This window comes from Sander lucioperca, chromosome 1 (genome assembly GCF_008315115.2).
Source record: "Sander lucioperca isolate FBNREF2018 chromosome 1, SLUC_FBN_1.2, whole genome shotgun sequence".
NCBI classification, from domain to species: domain Eukaryota; kingdom Metazoa; phylum Chordata; class Actinopteri; order Perciformes; family Percidae; genus Sander; species Sander lucioperca.
Genome location: NC_050173.1, coordinates 12,340,866 through 12,364,213, shown reverse-complemented (window position 1 = coordinate 12,364,213; position 23,348 = coordinate 12,340,866). Strand labels below are relative to the sequence as shown.

Sequence of the window (23,348 nt, the reverse complement as noted above, 5' to 3'; positions counted from 1 at the left end):
TAATTAAAATGTCTTACTGAATGCCTACTGTATGTATTTACTGCTACAGGTACCCTGCTAGAAACAAAATAAAATAAACTTTGTAGACATCGGGCGAGAATAACTAAAACTACTTATTCATGGAAATGGTAATTAACCTGCGGATGTAATTTACATTTAAAGATTACCTGTAGGATTGTAGCATTTGCATTCTTTCTTCTGCTATTTAGTGCATCATTTATTTGAAATGGTTCACATAAACATATTACTTTAAAGTATGTACATATAGTGTTATGGTTAATGTTTTCTTGTATAAAGACATACAAATTAAAAAACTATCTAGACTGGAAACCCACATGAGCAAAATAAAACAGCCTTGTCTTCTTTATTAGGTGTGAGCAATGCTTTGATTAAACAACCACAGGACAAAGAATGTCTGCCTTAGATGTACATTGTCCAACCAAGAAACATGAATGCACTCACTCACACACACACACACACACACACACACACACACACACACACACACACACACACACACTGAGCCATCCACGCTTAAGTGGACAACTTTGTGGAATCTTCTTTGCTTTTATCTGGTCTCTTTATTCTCCCTGTTTTAAGTCAAGTCGCTTATCAGGTGGGTGCTACTTATGAGGATGCAGCATAGTTATAGAGGAATTCAAAGAATTGAACTGACATTTGTAAATCTATGTGAAAGGACTCAAACAGGCCACATGTCTGTTTCTGGTCAGTCCTGAACTGATGAAAGGATGTTTTATTGAGCCTCTGCTTTGGAGAAACATCCAACACAACTCTGGTTTATTTGGACCCTGAGCTGATAAAGCTGTAGATCAATGGTTTAGTCCTGTCTAGTCTAGTCTAGTTTAGTTTAGTGAGTTAAGCCACTGAAAAATTTAAAAAAAAATAAAAAACAATGAGAGGGGAAACTTGGGGAATTTGTCATAAAAGGTAAGTAAAAGAAGTGTCCTGGGAAACTAGGTAGAAAAAATACAGAACATTGTATTTCTCACATCCATTAAAGAAAAGAAGGATTGTCGATTGTTTTATGTGTACATTTATATTATATACTATATTTCTTTATCTGAAAGGAGCTGTATTACCTTGCAGATTAGAAAGAGAAAGTTAATCAGCTGGGATTTCTGTCTCCACTTTCTGTTCTGTTGTCTTTGTTTTCTCTTTCTCTACATGAGTTGGCTAAGCTGCTCAGTTTGTTAAGCTCTCCTTTGCAGAGGTGCTCTTCTAACAAAAAGAGGAATAAAAGTAATCTTATGAAGTGCTTTGCTGAATGGTGACTAATAAAGACCTTCGTGTTAAATATTTATTTGACATTTTAAGCCAAAACACTGGCATCTGTGGAGATGATGCATTAAAACCGCTGAAATATTATTCTGTGTTTCTTTATCCCATTGTATTCCGTTGTGTAGAGAGTGTGTATTTAACACCAACCTGCTCCGAAGGCGAAGAAGAAGCTCTTGTCAGGGTGTTCCTCTAGTAGTGCCTTGACCCTCTTCCCCATCCTCTCGTTCCTCTTGTAGATGAGTTCCTGTCGAAAGTAGCTGTCTATTTCCTGGGCGGTCTCCTGCTCGCTGGGTGGCAGTGTCACATTATTGAAGTTAGGGACCTGCAGGGGTGATGGTTCAGTCAGGCCACAGAGGTGAAAAGGAGAAGGGATTTCTTTTGTTTTGTCTTTCCCAGCACTTTCAATCAATTTTCACAAAAGAAAAAGTTTTAAGAAAGCATTACTCTAAAATGTGTATTTGAACTGACCAAGGTGCACAGGGATTGTTAGTTGGAAGAACAGCAAATAATAGAGAGAAAGACACAGCAAGGATGGTGGAAAGAAGAACAGAAGAACTAAATTGGCGATAGTATGGATAATCTGGTAGAAGGTAGAGTGTATAGAGGAGGTGTGGGGGATGAAAGGTTGGTCAGAGGGTTAGGGGTTGAGGTGAAAGGTCAAGGGTCGTGTCACTGGGGACACTCCAAAAGGTTAAGGGGTCAAAATAACTCTTAGTTTATTAACTAAAGGGAAAGTAGGTAAAGTCCATTGCTACATAAGATAAGACCGACCTGTGAGGTGTCATGATTGAAAATGATGGAGTTGAGATCTCCACAGTTGTAGTGTCTGATGAGGTCTTCGGTAGTGTACGGGATCTGTAAGCTTCCTGCCCTTAAAGACTCCTGCTGTAATAGCGTCTGGTTCAGGGCAAAGATCACCTAGAAGGAGACAACAACAATTTATTATTGATCAGCGGATTTTTTTACCTTGATAGAAGACCCAAGTTCTCTCTGGCCTCGCAAACGTCAAAGTTGTATTGATTCAGCAAGAGCAAGCAAACATAGAATAATTTGACTTGATAGTATGGGTGCAACTAACGTGTCGCACAATAAATTAATGGACAAATCTGGCGCAAAATGAACCTAGGGGTTAATTACATATGTGTACCGAGTCGACCGTTCTCTGGGATATGTTTTCATGCTAATCGAATGTGACCAGTGTCATTGCAAACCGCTAATTAGCTTATAGCGCTAGTCATCGGGGCAGAGGGTAAAGTAAAACGAAATCGCTATTTCTATACCACTAACAAGGCGCAAAATACAGTAGCACCACACTTCCACGGTAGCATAATGAAGGTCCCTACATGTAAACCGAAGCATTGAGAACTTTGTAAGCGTACAGATTATTAAAAAGAAAGTTTAGAAAGAGTACCTTCATGTACCAGTACCATTCACGTATACGGGCGGGCGCCGTCTTGGGAAAGCAGTCACGACCAGTCGAACAACGAACGCTGTGCTTGAGCTATGTTACTGGTTGCACAGCGTGGAAGTGTGGTGCTATTTTGAGCCTTGTTAGTGGTATAGAAATAGAGATTTCTTTTTACTTTACCCTCTGCCCTCTGACATGCATCGGGGCATGCATTATAAGCTAATTAGCGGTTTGCGATGAAACTGGTCACATTCGATTAGCATGAAAACATATCCCAGAGAACGGTCGACTCGGTACACATATGTAATTAACCCCTAGGTTCATTTTGCGCCAGATTTGTCCTTTATGTTACAGGATTAATAAAGTAAGGTTAAGTAACCTTGCTCATGATCACCTGTTTCAAAATTATAAAATGTTGACTCAAGTTAAAGAACGTCCTTGAGTTAAATGCTCATTTATGCTCATGCTCACGTTTCCGGCTCTGAAGGGGGATTATAGATGGAAGCTGTGAAGTTAAAATAAGTTTCAAGTAGAAAATTTGTTTCATCTGTTACAGCCAATCACAGGTGCAAACATATCCAAACAGTCTGCAATCATGGTAGCAGCTCTGTGAGACCGTATTTAAGCACAGTGGTACTTTGAGCTTGATGCATATCTTAAGATGAATTCACAGCGCCGCATGTCCATAAAAAACAAAGCGTTTCGAAAAGCGGCTCCTGCCACCCGGTGGTTACTGCCAGTTCAGCACGGTGAACTCTGGGCGGCAGAGGAAGATCTGGGCAACCTCTTCATACCCTTACCCCCGTGATCAAAACCGCTTCTCCCTTTGCCTCATTGAAATGACTGGAGGCGCCGAGTTAGCGTGCGCTAGTGTGAAAGCCCCTTTAGTTTAGTTTGTTAGCAACATTTGCTAATTAGCATTAAACGCACACTACATTTGAAGCTGATGGAAATATCACTAGTTTTGCAGGTATCTGGTCATAAAGTATTGGAAAAATTATATTTTTTAACAAAGTTATTAGGACTTGTCCTGATGGAAACATGAACGTCTGTATCCAACCAATATTTGTGTGGAACCATATGTGAACCATATGGTGGCGCTAGAGGAAAGGTCAGAGGATCCAAAATCAGAGGGAGTATGGGATGAATGTCTAAACAAAATGTCATCTCAATCCGTCCAATAGTTTTGGAAATATTTCAGTCTGGACTAGGGTTGGGCATCGTTTGGATTTTAACAATTCTGATTCCAATTCCGATTCTTCCTTTCAATTCCGGTTCTTATCGATTCTCAATTCCGATTCTTTGAGGGGTGGAGTTGAAACGGGTCACATGCCTATTTTCATAAATAAGAGGAACAGTTTGCAGTTTCACTGGGCTTTTTCAATGTAAAATAAAGCCAGACTAGAGCGTTGCTTACTGTGCTCCAAGGCTGTAACACAACAAGCGCCTGGCCGCTTCGGAAACCAAAACTTGCGCATATTAAATTGGGAAGCGGTGATCGGATTTGAAATACAATTCCAAACGATTCCAGTAAATGAATGATTCTACTGGAATCGTAATTTTTGAAACGATTCCGAGTAGGAATCGGTTCTCGATGCCCAATCCTAGTCTGGACCCAAGTGGTGGGACAACCAACTGACCAGCAAAAACAAACATTGCCACCACTCCAGCTATGCTGCTAGCATGGCTAAAATTCATAAATACTCACACATATCATTTTATTACACCATCTTGAGTGGCAAAAGACCAGATGTGATCTAAAACCCAACAGGTAGTAACAAGCATTTAGATTTTCTGAACTATTATAGCAAAGGAGACCATTTGGGTTTTTCCTGCCCTAACCCTTTGTGCTCTGCTGCAGAGATTCAGCTATTGTGCGAGCGTGAAATCAGCCAGTGTTTGGTGAGAGGACCCTGGTGAGCCTGCCGCCTATGAACAGTGCCGCAGGGACACACATATGCATACATGCACACCAATACACATTAAACACACACTCTGAAGGTTCTATGGTCTCTACACACATACGCAACACTGAGACACACAGAAACCACCGCCACTCACCTCAGCACATGCTCTCCCTCTGATCTCTCTACCACACACACACACACACACATGCACATGCACACCTTTCACCCTGCAGCTATTGATCTTGAGTCCAATAAAAGAGGAAAGTTTGTATGGCTTATTTGTTTCTCAATGGGAGCAATCAGTCAAAGTAAAGATGTGTTTTGTCAGCTGTGGAACTATGTAAATGTCTCTACAGTATGTCTGCATGTTTTTACAATTCAGTATGCATCTGTGTATGTATTTGTCTGTCTGTGTGTGTTTTTGTAGATGAGTGTGTGTGTGTGCGTGCGTGCGTGCGTGCGTGCGTGCGTGCGTGCGTGCGTGCGTGCGTGCGTGCATGCGTGCATGCGTGCGTGAGCGTGTGTGTGTGTGTGTGTGTGTGTGTATGTGTGTGTACTCTCAGATCTTTGTCAAATGAATTCTGTATTGATATGCATACCCGTACGCCAACCAGGCCAACCCATGCGGCTGTTTTCTTTTTTTCATGTTCTGTTTTCTAAGGTGCTCTGATGACACTTTTCTCTCTCGGCTGGCCCATTGTGGGAGCCTCGGTATAGCAGAGGAGAGGAGGAGAGGAGGGCAGCCTGGAGCAGATGCCTTCTTGTCAGGGGACAAAGAACCCCTCCGTCAGCCTCTCTTCTCCTCTCCCCTGCGCTCCATCCAGCTTTCATCGGCCGCGCATCAAAGTAGCGCTCTGCATATGAAAAGGGCCCCGTCTTTATGCCACGCAAATTAGCCTATCGCCGCCCCTCCCCGACTCATTTCACAAAAACACCCTCACATCTGTGCCACGTCCGTGAAGGAAGGCCCTCATCTGCAGGGTCTCCCCTTTTTCTGAGCTCTCTCTTCTCCTCTTTCTCCGCTCGCCGTGCCTTTCAGCCCCTTAAATTATGGCTGTGAAGGGAGGAGGCGGAGGGGGGAGAGAGGGGGAGTATCAGCCATAGCCAGATAAAAAGGAGAGTTAAAAAAGAAGTGGGAGGTTAAGGGATGGAAAGAGATAGAAAGAAAACACAAGCAAGAAAGTGAGGAAGGATACAGAAAACAGGAGCAGCGAGCTGGAGTGAAAGAAAGAAAACCTTAATGAATGATTTCTTTCTTTCCGCTGTGATCCTCCTCTTCTGTTAGTGCACTGTGGGTCAGCGGGTGCATTTTCCCACTCAGCTCCTTTCATCAGGTCCCCCTGTTTCTTCTTCTTCTCCTCCACTGCTGCCCCCTATCCCGCCCCCATCAGCACGCACACACAGACACACAGACACACCCCTTGCTGATATCAAAGCAAGCACAGCCAATGAAAGTCAATAATTGTCCTTTGTCATGGAAATGTCCCCTCTTGTTGAGATGGAGTGGGGTGGGTGTGTGAATCCAGAGCAAACATCATCTCAGTCAGATTCCCACATGTGGAGATTTGGAGTGTTCGGTGGCTCGGCTGAAAAAACTCTTGCTGCTCTCGCTCTGAAGTGTGTTGGCTCAGCTTAGGATTTGCAAGAAAAGTAGCAAGCATGCTTAGTGGAGTGTCTCTGAGAAGAGGTTACATTAATTGCATTTATGAAATGTTGGCTCACTTTCAGACAATCTTTATTCTGTTGAGAATATCCACTTAGCAACTGTACACACTAGGGCCAATTATCAATTTGCCAGCAGCGGCATCATTAGAAGTGAGACATGTCAACCTGTTTTCACAGTTCCACAAAAGCAGACACACTTAAAGGTCCAGTGTGTAACGTGTTTAGGTGTTCATTATCAAAATCTGTGTTGCCTGTTCACAAACCTGTCCTTTTTCATGAATATTTACCTAGGGCTGGGCGATATGGACAAAATCAAATATCACAATATTTTTGACCAAATACCTCGATGTCGATACCGCAACGATATTGTTGTGTTGACTATTGGTGCTTTAACAAAATATTAACACAATGAGATTTTTGATAAATAATCATCAGTAATGTGGATATAATGACTAAGTGGGTAAAGGTAAATAATAGAACAGTTACAACAGTCTGGTAAGTTCAGAAAACGACATCACTTTACTGTAATGCAGCCTTTAAAACCCAGAAAAGACAACACTTATGCCATATCATGATATTACGATATCCAAAATCTAAGACGAGATCTAGTCTCATATCACGATATCGATATAATATCGATATATTGCCCAGCTCTATATTTACCACCACCATCAATTCCAAGTATTCCTTTTGGCTTGAAATTTTACATTTGCATTCGCATGAACTGGGGTAGACGCTCCATATTCATGCGCCATCTTGAAATACGTTAGCCGGTAAGGGACATACAGGACATACTGCTCCGCCTTTCGCTTTTTTGCTGTCACATGATAAACTCACAGGTGCTGCTAATGCTGCTAATGGGTATCGTAGCTTCCCAGCCCCGGCAAGTTTGAAGAAGGAAACATGGAGGACCACACGTATTCAAAATCCAAATTTCAGGAACAGGAGTCTTCTTCTTCGCCCAGAAAAAGGATATTGAAAAGAGCAAGAGACCGTCTTTTTGAAGCGTTAAGGCTACCGTAGCTGTAATACGTACTTTGAACTGCGTGGTGCGAGAGAGTTGATTGCGATTTATGATCTCAACGCTAGATGAGAGAAATTCCTACACATTGGACCTTTAACACAAGCACCTCCACCATACAAGTTCTGCAGTTATAGTGAGTAGTAGCGCTGTCACTTTTTCTTTGAAAATCATTTGAACGTATAAAAAAAAGTGAATCTATTTAAATTCAAATGTCATACAGTAGTCTATAAAGACAACAGACAATTTTAATTCATTTTTCTACCCCAATGAGGTCTCACACATGTTCACGTCATTGGACCATTATTAAGCTGATATCATGTAGTGTGAACCTTTTTTTATTGTGATGACAACAAATTTGATGCTTGTGAGGAAGAGGGGGTGCCATAAATGTACAGAACGTCAATTTGGCAACGTAGTTCAGACTTAGGGGATGAAATCTATGGGATGAAATTTGAACTATTTACTATATGTTTTACTTGTAATTCATTACTCAGCCATACTGAGGAGAAAGCCCACTTTTAACAGCAGGACAGCATGACGGCATGACAGCCTGCAACGCTCAAACCGCTGTTCAACATCAGACTGCTTTCATGCCATGTCAGTTTCATCCCCAGTAGGCTATAATATTTCAAACTCAACACTGCCGTCTAATAGATAAGATAACTTGAGGTATTTAATCTCCATGTGTCAGCAACACATGTTGTCTGTATATAAATGTATAGTGTATGTAAACTGTATTTGAGGTCCTGTCACAGTATGAATCTGATGCAATGTGAGCAGCTCCTAAACACCAAGATAAACTCCTTGTATGGTAAAGCCTCAGGCTAATTGATGTTATTCTGATTGTGTGTGTTGACGCTGGAGTTGGAGAATGTTTCAGTAACATTTCCAATTTAATTTCGTAGGAAACTTAAAGAGGAGCATGTGTTTGCCTGCATGCAACTATCTTTCTCTTGGTGAGTGTGTTTTTTCTGACTGATTGTGTGTGCATGAGCAGAAAAACATGTCTCTGTGTAACCTGTCCACACTTTGTTGACAAACCATGTGCTCAGACAGCCACACACACACACACACACACACACACACACACACACACACACACACACACACACACACACACACACACACACACACACACACACTTGCAGCCAATTCAATAAGCCTTGGCCATCTCCCAAGTACAAATGAAGACTTCCAACAGCTCCTCTGTTTCCTCCTGACTCCCTGATAATATCAGAGTAATACAACTCTCTCTAAAAGAATCACATTTTCTTTTGTATTGTCCGTATTATGATGAGTGAAGAACACTGACCTTACGTGAAACGTCTGTCCAAAATCCTGAAATGTTCTGGTGCACGGATGATGACCAATTGGAGTGGTTGTTTAAATTTAATATATATAAGTTGGCGACTTTATTTCTAAAGCTTGGCAAAAAATACTAGAAGGTTTAATTGTTAAAGGTATGTTGTTACACTGGCATCTGGTCCTTTGTCCTAATTAATGGTGTCTTGTAAGCCTGTGTGGGGGCATATTTTGTTGCATGCATGACACAATAATAAAATGATTCATTCATTCATTCATTCATTCATCATATAGAGTTAGATGTGAGAGAGAGAGAGAGAGAGAGAGAGAGAGAGAGAGAGAGAGAGTGGGGAGAGCAGTCTATCATTTCTAACAGAAAGCAGCAGAGAAAGAAACACAACAGCTGAACCAATACGAGAGAGAGGGAAAGACCGACAGAAAGAGAGAGATAATGAGAGAAATGGACTCTAAGTACTGATGTTATCAGTGAAATGTCAGAGGAGGAGAGCATGAAGGCAGACAGAAATAGACAGAGATAGGGATTCTGAGTTACTGTATGAGTGATGTTATCAGTGAAATGTTAGTCGGAACAGTCGGCCTTAAAACAAGACCTAGGAGAACAGCAGCACTGCCAGGGTTTTACAGAGACTCTATCCTCAGGTAGTCCCATATTTATTTACATGCCAACACCTACTTATACACTTACATTGTTTAATTTGAACTGCATGAAGTAACTTGTCCTCTGTTTCATCTTCCAGGTGATGTGGGGGTTAAGGGATTGATTTTAGCAGCAGATTTCAGGGCTGATTGTAACAAATCACATAGGACCCAATACATGATGAGGTCATAGGTCACAGTTGTCCACGCTGAAGGTTTTCTAGTTGTTTAATATTTGCACCCATAACCCTAACATCGATAATGTTGCCTAAACACCGTCCACTTTTAGTTGATTATTCGACTAATCTGTCGTTTTGGTCTTAGTCATTTTTTTAATGCTTCTTCATGCTGAATGACTTATTTCCGAGAAACATATGAGCACATCTCTGGTAAAAACAAGATTAAAAGTGATGCTTTTGCATTACGCTTTGTGGAGAAACTCAGTTTTACAGAGTTGTTGATTAAATCAACCAATAGATTAGTTGACAAAATCAGATGAGTGTTCTAAGAATTTCTTTAGTCGAGGACAGCCCTACTAAACACAAATCATTTTGACTAAATAAAAAGGTCTAAAACTGCCAACATTCTGATTTAAAACGGCGATTATCCGATGAAAGAATAAAATAACAATCTGGCATACGATGCCAACATTCGGTACTAAACAGTTTTCATTACTCTGTGCTACAGACACATTTTGATCACTACAGTATTGAGGTTCAATAGCCAGCCCTAATCACTTCTTCCTCTTTGTTTAGTTTTATGGCAACTGGCAAACAATGAAATAAGGTATTAGTGCCACTGTTTTGGGATGGATGGCCACTTTTGACAAATTTTGTGGCTCTTGACTTTGTCAGAAAACTGTAAAATAAAATAATATTAAATATTACACCTCCTAGCAAGGCTAATGGCAGTTCCTAGTTTGAAGATACCGACAAACAGGGGATAAGTTGATTTGCTGCACAAGTGGTTTGAGAAGTTTCTATTGACAAGTAATCCAAGTAATGATGATTTGGAATACCAAAGACATTTTAGAGTATTCCCCTAGCATAATTGAAATTCATTTTTTGAAGTTTCTTTTTTTCAAAATTCTTCAACAAATGTGTTTTGGGTGGTGGAAAATGCAAATGCTGCTTATTACGGATAGGGGAAATGTAAAATATATATATATATATATATATATATATATATATATATATATATATATATATATATATATATATTTTCAAATGTTTCCACATTTATAAAGTAATTATTGTCAAAAGTAGCTAATGGGTACTGCAGCTGCAACACATGGTCACAACTTCATTCAGCAGGTATTCACTGGTATTCTCACACACACACACACACACACACACACACACACACACACACACACACACACACACACACACACATCTCTCACCACTGCACAAGTGAGCTTTTACTTTCTGGCTGAAACCCCATCATTTAAACACACACACACACACACACACACACACACACACACACACACACACAAAACCACACCCACAGACCCACAACAAACCCACACCCACACACCCACCCCCACACACACACACACACACACACACACACCTGTCAGTTATCTATATTGTTTTTACACTTTGTTACTATATCCTTCCCCATCTACCTCTTTTTCCTCCCGTCTCCCCCTTTTCTCTCCTCCAATCCCTATTTCCAACTCCCTCCTGAGTTTTCTCCCCCGTTGCCTACACCTTAGCTCTCGCTCCTCCATTCATCCTTCCATCATTTCACTCCCTTCCTCTCCCCTTTGATCCTGTACATTCCCTCCCTCTCTCTCCTGTGCCTCCTTCCATCCATCCCTCCCTTTCTCTCTCCTTTGATCCTATACATCCCTTCTATCAGCCAGGTCTTTAAAGATTTGACCCCTGCATTCCTCAGGCCACTCATGATGTGTGTGTGTGTGTGTGTGTGTGTGTGTGTGTGTGTGTGTGTGTGTGTGTGTGTGTGTGTGTGTGTATACCTGTACAAGATTAGGGCTTTTCTCTACGTATTTGTATGTGCATGTATGTGTCTGTCCATGTACACATGAACGTGTGTGTGTGTGTGTGTGTGTGTGTGTGTGTGTGTGTGTGTGTGTGTGTGTGTGTGTGTGTGTGTGTGTGTGGTATGTGTGTGTGTGTGTGTGTGTGTGTGTGTGTGTGTGTGTGTGTGTGTGTGTGTGTGTGTGTGTGTGTGTTTAAATGCTTCATCATCATGGATTACCGCAGCCTCTGCTGAGCTCAAAGCAGTCCTTTGAAGATAGCTTTATTAATTTTCAAATATGAGACAAAAGAAAGGAAATAAGGGGCCTAGATTTAGTAGGAAAATATGAAACAAAAAAGACAAAAAGAAAGATGATGATTTCGCCAAGCCACACAGAGAAAAATCCCCAGGCTTACATCTTTGACAATAATGATGACCAAAAATTGTTTTTCCTCCTCTTTTTGAAAGGAAAATCCATCCTCTGGCATAATTGATATATCCTATTCCTTTTGATCTTGTCAAGTTCAATCAATGAATGTTGACATGAACAGCTCTCTCATAGAGCCAGACAGCTGAGGTCTGTGCACAAACAAAGTTTCTTTCTCTTCAAAATGTGAAAAAAATGGGTTTTCACTAGACAGGATATATTTAAACAGGGGTTATTATTTTGATTGATTACTCAGTCAGTTAATTTTCTGAGAATTCAATCAATCTTTGAATCTATAAAATGTGTAAAAAGCCCACAATGACATCTTCATATTGCTTGTTTCAGCTGATCAACAGCCCGAAACCCAAAGATAATCAATTTTGAACTTGAAAAATTACGTTACAAAAGGACAGCTTTTTTAAAATGATTTTAAATCCCATGACATCAAACTGTCATAAGGATTTGTATTGTTTTATGTATCCAATGTTCAAGTCTGTGTGCACACTATCTTTCACCATGTCTTCAAGACACATTGTTGATTATTTTCTTTCAGTCCACCAAGTAGTTGTAAGCATCTATAGAGACATTTTAAGTAATGTACAATATTTGTCAACACTTAAAACATAAAGACAACTTTATATTACTTTGTATTACAACTGCATTTTACTATATTGTCATTCATTATCTGTATTATAAACAAGTCTAAAATGACAAATACATTAATAAATATGATCTGCTGATAGTGTATACTGCCTATGAATGCTAAACTGGGGGTCTTTTACAATGAACATTTGATCCGTGTAGATCACATTGATGGCCCTCTCTCTCTCTCTCTCGCTCACTCTTTCCCTCTCTCTCTCTCTCACCCTGTAAAAACATTCTTGTGGGGTGCATTTACCCTGGTGCCCGGACGCAGCCAAATATTTAGGCTGTCACAGGGAATCAGCCTCAAACCAAATGGCTGGAGGTCTGTGTGTGTGTGTGTGTGTGTGTGTGTGTGTGTGTGTGTGTGTGTGTGTGTGTGTGTGTGTGTGTGTGTGTGTGTACTGGGGATTGTGGTGATTGAAATGTCAACTTCTCAAACCCCCCACTCTCATGCTGCACTACACGGTGAACAAGCTGCACATGAGTCCCAACCAACACACCCTGAGACACAGACATGCCAACATGTGTACACATCTATCATGATAAAACACTGAATGACAAATGAATGAAAATTAAAAGAAATAAAGGGTCACTCACAGTCAGTGATTAGCTGATCGACAGTAAATTAATTGCCAACAATTATGATATTTGATATAATTGTTAAAAACAAATGCCAAATATTTGGTGGGTTCAGCTTCTCAAATGATTTACATCACTGTGAACTGAAAGTCTTTAGACAAAACTAGCCATGCCAAGATGTCATCTTGAGCTCTTTGAACTGTTTTCTGACATGTTATAGACTGAATAATTAATGAATGAAAAGTTACTGACAGATTAATCGGTAATCAATATAATAAAACCAATATAAATATTTTAGACACTAATCTCAATTGATAGAATCTTCTGGTTATATAGAAGCCTGACAACATACAAAGGTTAATTCCCTCATAATTATATTAGTATGCAAATAATTGTAGAAACACACGCAAAGTCACACTATGGTGGCACCTGTCATCACACAATCTGTGACCAAACCTTCGAGAGAAGAGTTTGTGAGAGTTGGCCACCACAGATATCTACCGTACATGGACTTTCCTCCCCTCTCCCTCTCCCTCTCCCTTTCCTTCTCACTCTCTCTCAGCAGCCGGCCAGCTACTCAGCCCATCAGTCCACTAAGAAACAACACAAGGGTCTTAAAAACACAGCGAGCCACAAGGAAAACAGCCATCAATCTACACGGCTTGTCTGTCGACTGAAGGAACGCTGTTAATCTTCAGGACGGCACGAGTCAAGAAAAACACTGTTTCATGCCGAGATTCAAACCGATACAGCTGCGAGCACTTAGTGCGGATACACACTGACCATCCGAGTATTCACATTGTGTGTGTGTTGTCACGCAAACAGAGAAAGAGGAGCAAATAAGATCAAGATTATCCACATTCACGCATGAAAATGTAGCCAAGTTGCAACCACTGACAGCCCCAAAGATTCATCATCACCTGCTAACTGACGTTTATCAGTGTTTTTTGCACCCAACGGCTCCTTCCAGGCAGCGCTGCACTAGGCACTAGGATTAGGCACTGGCTATGGTTATGGTTAGGGTTAGGGTTAAGGTTAGGGTTAGGTGTCTTGAAGGCAGCGGTCGCAGCGCTGCCTGGAAGGAGCAGTTGGGGGCAAAAAACACCATCGAGCCTAACTGACACTATATTACTTTTGGGAATACTTTTAGGATGGTTCATATTTAATTCATTATTATTCTTTATTAATTATGTCATGCATGTGAATGCGAAGGGCACAAGGTAAGTATAATATTGTGAATCTTTCTTTGTGATAATGTATCAATTAGCAACCAACATCGTTGGTTTAACTCAGTGCAGTAAGAGTAACATAAAACGCATAGTATTTTTCATTTTATTACATTATTATTTTCTATGACAGACTATTATTATAGAATATTAGAGCCACTGTTTCAGGAATAAAGTCATAATATTTTGAGGGAATAAAGTAATATTTTTTTTGGGGGGGGGGGGACGAGGGGTGTAATAATATTTCGACAAAAAAAGGTAATAATTCAATAAAGTATCTTTTGACACCTAAAAGCTGCCAGACTGATCTCACCTGTTTACTACGTAAACCCATCTATTATCTGTCACTCTAAAATAAAGGGAAAAAAGTGTCACGTTTAGTCCCTTTGTCAAGTTTCTTTGTTTAGTTGGTTTCATATTTTCTGTTGGTTTTCCCATTTCCTGTTTTATTTTGTAGTCTGTCTTTTCTCCCTAGTCTTGTCTGATTTACTTCCTGTCTTTTGGTTTTCCCACCCTTGTGATTGTCTTATGTGTTTCACCTGTTTCCCCAGCCCTAGTGTCACCTGTCCCTTGTTTCCTCATTACCCTGTGTATTTAGTCTCTGTGTTTCCTTTGTGTCTTGTGGGATCATTACGTTCTGTCTGTGTTGCATGTGTGAGTTTCCGTTTTTCTGTGCTGTTTGGTCTTGCCTGCTCGTTCCTGTCTTCCTGGCCTGCCTGTTTTTTGGAACCACTTGTAAGGTTTTTTTTGCTAATAAACTTTGTTTTCTGAACTGAACTGCATTTGGGTCCAAGCCTCGCTACTTACCTCCTTGACAAAAAGCCCCCAAAAATCTTTAAAAAAAAATCCCCATTGGATTATTTGAAAAATGCATTGGTAAAAGACTGAAAACAGTGCTGTTTTTCTTAGTTCATAAAAGTTGATGTTTTGGAAATACATGGTTCACAGAATATCAACAGTTTAGAAGTTGTAAAGGTGTTGTATGTATAAATGAATACATATAGATTAATTTGCATCTGTTACTTATTGTTACATATTCATTGGATTTACATTCCATGCCATATGTTGCTTGGTTTTCGATATTTTAAATGGTTTAACTGCAATTCAGGAGTCACAACATTATAATATGTAATATAATATATAATGTTCAGATAACAGGATTACAACTTATCTGAATTGATACAGCTCCTTTACGAAACACTGCCTTTGGGCTTAAAGACATCAAATCTCCTACTGCAAAGGATGATGGGTAAATGTTAAGACAACATGTTCTCAATCAGCTCTGACAGCAGTGCCAGAAATCAATCTCCAACTTCTTGACTGTGCAGAAGTCAGAGACAGCAGGAATCAAAAACCCACACGGCGTTATTTACGAGTATCTGCAATTCCCTTTAAACCACTGGCCCAGACTCAGAACCAAAGCACCGCTGGCAAACCCAACTGAACGGGTTTGCACACACACACTAGTACTCAGCCATGCATGTAAACACTTTCCGTCGGCTTGCATCTGTTCCCTTGCTCTAAACAACACTGACTCAAAGCACAAGACACTCGACCTTTAACCACCAGTACAAATCCTAAACTTCACACATACTAAATGAGTCTATGTAACGGAAAATAGGACCGAACATCCAAACTATCTGAGGAATGCATCTGTTTATTGTGGTGAAAGACTAATCAATAAAGGAGACAAAGGGGTTGAGAGGGATAAACAGAAGGAAAAAAAAATTCTCTGTCTCTGTATGACAGACAGTGGGAGGAAGGAGAGGGAAAAAAAGAGAAAGTGATCAAGAGGTATAGGTGGAAAGATAGAGAGAGAGCGAGACAGAAGGAAGAGCGAGATAGTTGTTGTTGTGCAGACGTCTGCCACGACCCACATCCTCACAACCACAGACTTATAAACAGCCAACAAAATATGAAAAGCATCCAAACATTTTAAATGTGTTGGGAGTTCAGTTTTCAGAAAAGTGTCCCTTTGCATTCACTGAGGATGGTACTCGCATAAACATGCTGCTATCATGTGAGGTTAGGACCAAAATAACAACTGTCAAAGCTACACTAACGACACAAGATACAGTAAAAAAAAAAGAAAAAAGATTTCCACTAATTTTAGATCAGTGTAAGAAATGCTGTGGGAAGAGAAAGACACACAGAGATACGGGGACAGAGAGTGGTTTGCATCTGATTTTAGATTACGATTGTGGGACTCAGCTGCAAAGTTTTCTTAAAGGAGACCTATTATGCATTTCTGTATTTTCTGTCATATCAATAATGTTGCAAATTAATTTGTATTTATGGAAAATGTAAGTTTTAGTATGTCCCAAGTGGCACTGGACTTGTTTAAAACTTGTTTAAGATTAAGGGTGTCACGATTTCGATTTTAAATCGAAATTGACCGAAATTAAGTCACAATCTCAAACTTCGAATTAAAAAATGGAATCGTTGATGCTGCCATGCCCCCATGTCATGTCCAGTCGGCTTGCTTGCCAAGCGGAAAAAAACACAGCAGCAGCAGATGCAGGAGACACATCGACAGAACTTGAACGCCCTCCTATTTTACTAAAGTCACTGTTGTGGAAGTATTTTGGATTCCCAGTGAGTTATGTTGACAACGTTCACATTGTTGACAAAAAAGCCACAGTTTGCAAGCTCTGCTATGTGCGTGTACCATATTCTTCCACTGGCAGCACGACTAACATGGCAGTTATCCGTGTGGTATATGTTCAACTGTTCGGAAATAGTTTAAGACACTTAATTGTTCAGAGAAGACTTTTGAGTTTTGTTGTGAACTTAAATGTCATCTTCTGTGAAGAAGACTGCAGTTACAAAAGAGAAACTAGATGGCAGGTTATAGATATGTTATTGTTACATTATGTTGTGAATAAATGTTTTAAATTTGACAATGTAGTGTGGTACATTGCGAACAAAGGTCAGATATTATATTGCATAAAAGTCTAGTCTAAAAATGGCATAGCAACCTGTGCTTTGAAAAAAAAAATGTAAAAATCGAGAATTGAATCGAACCGTGACCTTAGAATCGAAAATGTCATTGAATCGAGGATTTGGAGAATCGTGACACCCCTATTTAAGATCACTCATGTCCCATGCATTTTATGGTACAACTGAGTGAAGTAAAGTGTGATCTTCTATCTGTTAAATAACAAGATTAAGAGTCTACTCAAGTCTCACGCTAGCAGCTCTTTGATGCTGTACTGAAGTATAGCAGTGGCTATGAGCTATAAATCACATAATTACATAAGCCATTAGTTTTCATCCCCAGTTTTTCAAAAGTAATCCAGTGGGATTTCAGATCACGGATTGGATCAAATCTTGGAAATGGGTTTTTCAAAAGCAAAAGAGGGATTCCGAACTAAGATCAGATCATGTAATCCGATCTTACATTTGATCTGGATCAAACCTGCCCTTTGGGTTTTTCAAAACTTTGAACTCGGTGATCTATTTGATCCAAAAAAAAAACAGGATTATCCTGATCCAATCAGAAGGGTGGATTCAGTTTTTCGAAACAAAAATCAGACTTTTTTTTTTTTTTTTAATCGAATAATCACAAAATCAATGTTTACTGATGATATATACATATATGAAGCATGCCACATCTAATGAGATATGGTAAACAAAATGGTAAATGGTATTTAACATTATAACAAAATAAGGAATGTAAAATGTTTCTGTTTATTACAGTGTTTCTGTTTCTTAAAATTAAAACAAACAATGGCTATTTGTGGCCACCAGTATTTTGCCTACCTGTTGTTCTTTGCTAAGCCAGTAGGCTACACTGTTGGTTCCATTTAAGGCTCTGGTAAACAGGTTTTGGTAATCCTGAAATTTGGTATTTGGATCACAGTGATCCAATCCAATGTTCCTTTAAAAAACTGGCATAAATGTAAGATGGATCAGGTGATCCTGGATAGCAAAACATGGGATTTCCAAATCCGGATCAATTTGATCCAGATTACATTTTTTGAAAAACTGGAATGTTTGTACCAAATTCAATGGCAATCCATCCCATAGCTGTCTGGACATTTCACTGAAAACAAAAAGAAAAGTCAGGGGATCACCAAAGTCAGTGTGTTTCTACCTCTGGGGACCATGAATGTCTGTATCAAATTTCATGGCAATCTATCTAAACGTTGAGATATTTCTTTCTGTAACAAAGTGGTGGACAGACCAACCAACAGACAGACCAACATTGCCATCCCTAAAGCCATGCTGTTTGAAAAGTTTACAGTGAAAAGTGTTCATATCTGGAATGGTGTCCAAAGCTATGAAAATAACACCAAGGTTGTAAAAACCTTTGTAAAGGGACCAAACGTGAAGACAGACACACAGAGCGTGAAACAGAGTGGTGAAATGAGCTGGGAGGCCAAACAGTGGCATTGCTGTTAAGCTCTCTCAGGTTTTATGATGAGCAGCTCAGACAAACCCCCAAAACACAAACAGTCTTTGGGTAGAAACAACCCTGAAAACCTTCATCCACAGCGTGGAACTGACTCTGGGTGGTGGGAGGAATCTGATACACATGTTTATGTAGGTATGTGTTGGTCTGACGTGTGTGGACACTTGCATGAATGCTTAAAGTGTGTGTGTGTGTGTGTGTGTGTGTGTGTGTGTGTGTGCGTGTGCGCGTGTGTGTGTGTCAGGTGTATATACTATAAGTAATGTGGAGGAAGAAAGTGTATGACAAAAAAAAAACAGAAATAGCAGTGTCTCCAATAGAAGTCAGAAACATTATCTGCTATTTGTTTCATAGGAAACTTTAGAGATAAAAATACAACCACACACCGCAGGTTTATACGATATCTCTTCCTTTCTCTCCTTTACGTGGGCAAAAAAAAGTGAAAGCAGCAGACCATCACATTTCCAGTTGTGTTCAGACCAATATCTGTCAGTCATCCATGAAGCAACAACTATTAATCAAGATGAAATGTGTTCCACTGAAAATATCTTATCTAGAAGCTACAACTACAGGCTGTTAGAGCAGGCAACACTGTTAACAACCGTTTTTAACATGCTGGACGGAAACCGTGTGTCCTAGTATACTCTGTTGCAAGTGGATTTATTGCTAACTGTCAGTTAGCAAACTCATTAGCTTTTGTGGAACAGTTTTAGTCCAACAAGGAGGTTAAATAAAAGTGAATGGTACAACAATGCTAATAAGCTATGATAGCTTCTTCTATCTCTAGAATGCAATGCCAATGCAGTGCATTACATTTAACTTTTTAGCAAACTGGTAGAAACTGCTATACAGTCAAATATCTTGCAAGCACCTAATGATGACTCAAGCAGCCTGTAATTATTAAGACAGAAATGCTAACTTGGCAAGTTGCAGACATCTCATAAATCTCAGAGAGCAACTTTGCAGTGTTGGTTGAAACATTGACCCAAGTGAAAGAAACTCCTTCATTTTACTCCAGGTTCGTGTAAACACACATGACAGTGTCAAGATATTTGCTTGTCTGACTTTAAGTCTGGTCAAAACATCTGTGGAGAACAACAAAGTTTCACAAAACCCTCCTATGTCGTGCTCACCTGTGAAATTCCACTTGAGCCACCAAAAATGTGGACGGGAGCCAGAAAGACACAAGTGGATTTATGGGCAGGTTAGCTCAGAAACCATGTGGTTCAACTTTTTATAGGCTTAAAAATGTTTCAGCATCTGTATATTAATGTGAAATCACCCTTATTTTTACTGTGCACGCCATTTTATTACTCAATTTAACATTAATATGATTTTCATCATTCATATCACTTAGTTTTAGCTTTAGTTAGTAAAAGCATTCTTGAGTAAACTCTATGTATATTTCTATTAACTAACCAGCTAAAGAGTCTCAGGTTTCAATATTTCTATGCAAAAGTAAAGTTACCTCAAAGCAAATAGACGAAAAAAAAAAAAAAAGAAAGAATCCTCTTTCCTTTTACAGTCAAATAACAAACCAATTAAGTCACAAAGTGACTGCTGCACAAAACCTTTCCACAAGATCCAGGTAACACTCTGCGAGGAAGCACAAACTATTAATCCTCTATGTGGGAGCTTGTGGACAACTTTGGCCTCGTATTGCTCGGCTGAAGTCCAGCCAGGTTTGGCTCTCTTCTACAGTCTTGATTTAATGCAGACCAGCCACAAACCTGGCCAGTACGGAGAAAGCATATACCAGTAGCAATTTATAAGACTTCATGTCAAACTGTGAAAGGTTAATGCTCATTTGAAAACTAACCCCCTATCTTAAAAAAACATATTTATATTTTTATTTATTTGCATTTTAATTGAAATAACTGTAGTTGTGCTCATTACTGTGAAACTGTATGACCCCAATTCTCATAACTCAAAATCCAATACATTTAAAAAAACAGTGCAGATATAGGTGTCCTTTTCAATTTTTACTTCAGTTTGACACAATTTAGAATATATATAAAAAAAACTGTTAGTTCAGGTGTGCAATTTTCTATTTATGGAACTAAGAGTTGCCTATATGCAAGTACGTGAGTGTAGGTGTACTAAAGAATGTTTGCTCATTGGTCACTGTACCTCAGCTGAGAAGATAGTGTGTTGGCGTCTGATTTTTTTTAACATTAGGCTTTGAACAGAGGCATAAAGATTTTCACGACTGATGTATAGGCATGTAAAGAAGATCACTATTCCCTCCGTATCTGATAGCTATCATTTCCGGGGACCACCTTTTTTTCCGTTAGCATGTAGCCACCGACTTTCTTTTCACACATATGCAACACCTTAACATTGTTTTAATGCAATGTAACCAATCCTGAAGTGCAAACATTACAGCCAAATCAATTGTTACAGGAAAATAGAAGTGTTATGTTGAAGTTGTGGATACCTTTAACACTTAGGCTACATCCTATCACTACATTTCCATATTTAAAGTGTGGCTGTAGCCTTAATTCACACAATATGGCAGCATGGAAACTGGTGTTGAATTGACAAATTACTGCAACTGATACAATATCTCCTTAATAGAGGATTAAACAAGTCCCAAAAGTAAGTGTCAATAGTAAATGCTGCATGTGTGAAAGCAACTGACAGCTATTAGTCAAGTAAATGCTTATCTTATTTAACAAGTTTAATTAACAAGTGACAATGAAAAGCCCAAGAGTGATGAATTAAGGTTTCAGCCTGCAAAAAATGGATCAGTTTTGTATCATTATGGAAAAAAAGAAAATATTGTCATTGTAAGTTGTGCCCTCTGGGACATGTTAAAACAATGGAAACCTCACACAAGGTGTTTTATATGTGTTTTGAATAAAGGATTAACTGAAATCTGCAGTGGTTTGATGTAACGGGAGATATATGCTAACCTCAACATTTACTCTTGTTTTTCACAACTGTATTTTGATACTGTAGCTTACAGTGTTACAGCAGTTCTGCAAATTTACATTTTTTTTCAATACACATGAATTCATATAATTACTTTTTTCCCCAAAAAAGAGCATGTATGGCATTCCTACATTTTGGTCAGTCACATGCTAATTCAGTGCTTGTTGGTCATAGCTTAGTAATAACAATGACCCCAGGGTCCTGGCCCCATTCAGGCCTGCAAAACTCTTAATTTAACACAACAACAGAAGGAATGATAGGCACCACACAAATTGAAATTAGCATCGTATTGACTCTAATTGCTCTTACGTATAACTTACATTAGCTTTAAATATGGGAAGGCCGCTGTTAGTGAGTGTTAAGTACAATTGTAGATGCTGAGCTTTTATTACTTAAATTAAGGTGGAGGCACACTGCGAAATAGCAGAATCACAAATGTGTTTCTCTATTGCCCCCCTTCTGCGAGGTTTCACAATCAGATGTTGGAACAGTGAGTGGAAAACTGCCTGCTAAAACAAAGCAGTGGCAGAGATATCTGTTATTTCATTTGCAATTACATGCAGAGTTATCTTTACTTGTTTCATTTGAGTTATTATACATTAATCTTTGGAGTAGATCAAGTCATTGATTCATTAATGACTTGACAAAAAAAAGCCCATTCTGAGCCAGGACAAACTCTGTACTATTCTTACAGTATATCTGTAATAATTAACTTGATCATTTCCTTGGACCCATTTGGCCAACTAAAGCATTACCAGCAAGGTACATCATTTACCGGTCTCAACATGCAGGTTTCTATGACGTTTCAAAAGTGCAGATAAATCGTGATAATAAGCATCAAGTGACAGGCACAAGATTATTTTACTGTATTGAACATTAGCATGGGTGCAGAGCAATGATCGTGCTACGAGGCTCCTCAGCCTGCACAAGATTTCATGACCCGGTGTTAAGTCAGAGAGACAAGCTATTAAATCCTCATTTGAGCTGCAGAAGCCTGCGTTACACAACCAGTAAAAGCCTGCAGCAGTCCCCAGAAGTCAGACTCCCCTCCACTGGAGTGTGTTACTGTATATACTCTCAAGGATCTAAGCTCTTTTTCTTGGCACGCAGTTGGCACCATCCAGCTGCATCCGATCCGCTTTCAATCAAATACACTTGAAAAACAAAACGTTGCAAATGGGTGGACTTGCACAGGAATGGAAAATCAAATTGGTGAAATTATTTAATCTTGATATGACAGCAGCAAAGAGGGGGGATTTGCTAATGATCATACGAAACGTGTTTAAAGGAAATGGACATACCCCTAAAAAATAGAAGTAAGGCTGGTTCAAATCCTCTTATAATCAAAACAAACTCACTGGCATTAATGTCTATCAATAATCCATACAGCAAGCAAATCACACCGATGACCTCGGGGGCTTCTTTGTTCAGTCACTTCTCTTCATGATAACTTGTTGACCGACCTTACTCTTCAATTTCTCTCTATAAACCTTTTATATATTTATATATAAAAATTAAAAACACGTTTTTTGGAAGTAAAAGGAGCTCAGCATCTTTGTCTCTGGTGTCGTGTATCCAGACAGATGGCCAGATAATGTCAAGAAAATGTCAGACATCTAATATGTGACTGTTTGGTCAACAGTGGGGAAGAAATCAAGCACCTCAGTGCCACATGAAACCAGGGACTTGAAGGAAGCTGTGAGGACATGTTGGAAAATTCAACCATAGAACTTTATAAACACATACATACAAATGCTCATTCACACACGAACATGAACTCTTGAAACATGCACAGAAGTGTACATGTGCACACAAACATTCATGCACACACAGACGCAAACAATAATAAACGGATACAGGCAATTATATGAACAA

At 39.4% G+C, this 23,348-nt stretch overlaps 1 protein-coding gene and 1 long non-coding RNA gene across 2 annotated transcripts in view; both read right to left on the bottom strand.

The window, feature by feature from the left end:
* The window catches only part of trabd2a (TraB domain containing 2A), a 65,251-nt gene that overhangs the window by 30,718 nt on the left and 11,185 nt on the right, over positions 1-23,348 (bottom strand). Inside the window, exons 3-4 of the mRNA XM_031278109.2 lie at positions 2,071-2,217; positions 1,447-1,621 (exon numbers count right to left, since the gene is read on the bottom strand). Of these exons, the coding sequence (XP_031133969.1) occupies positions 1,447-1,621; positions 2,071-2,217 (322 nt within the window). The remainder of the gene's footprint in view (positions 1-1,446; positions 1,622-2,070; positions 2,218-23,348) is intronic.
* Positions 2,729-21,558, bottom strand: LOC116035145. The gene is made up of 3 exons (XR_004101275.2): positions 21,548-21,558; positions 15,523-15,524; positions 2,729-2,794 (listed from the first exon to the last, which is right to left on the bottom strand). It is a non-coding gene; the product is annotated as an uncharacterized LOC116035145 (long non-coding RNA).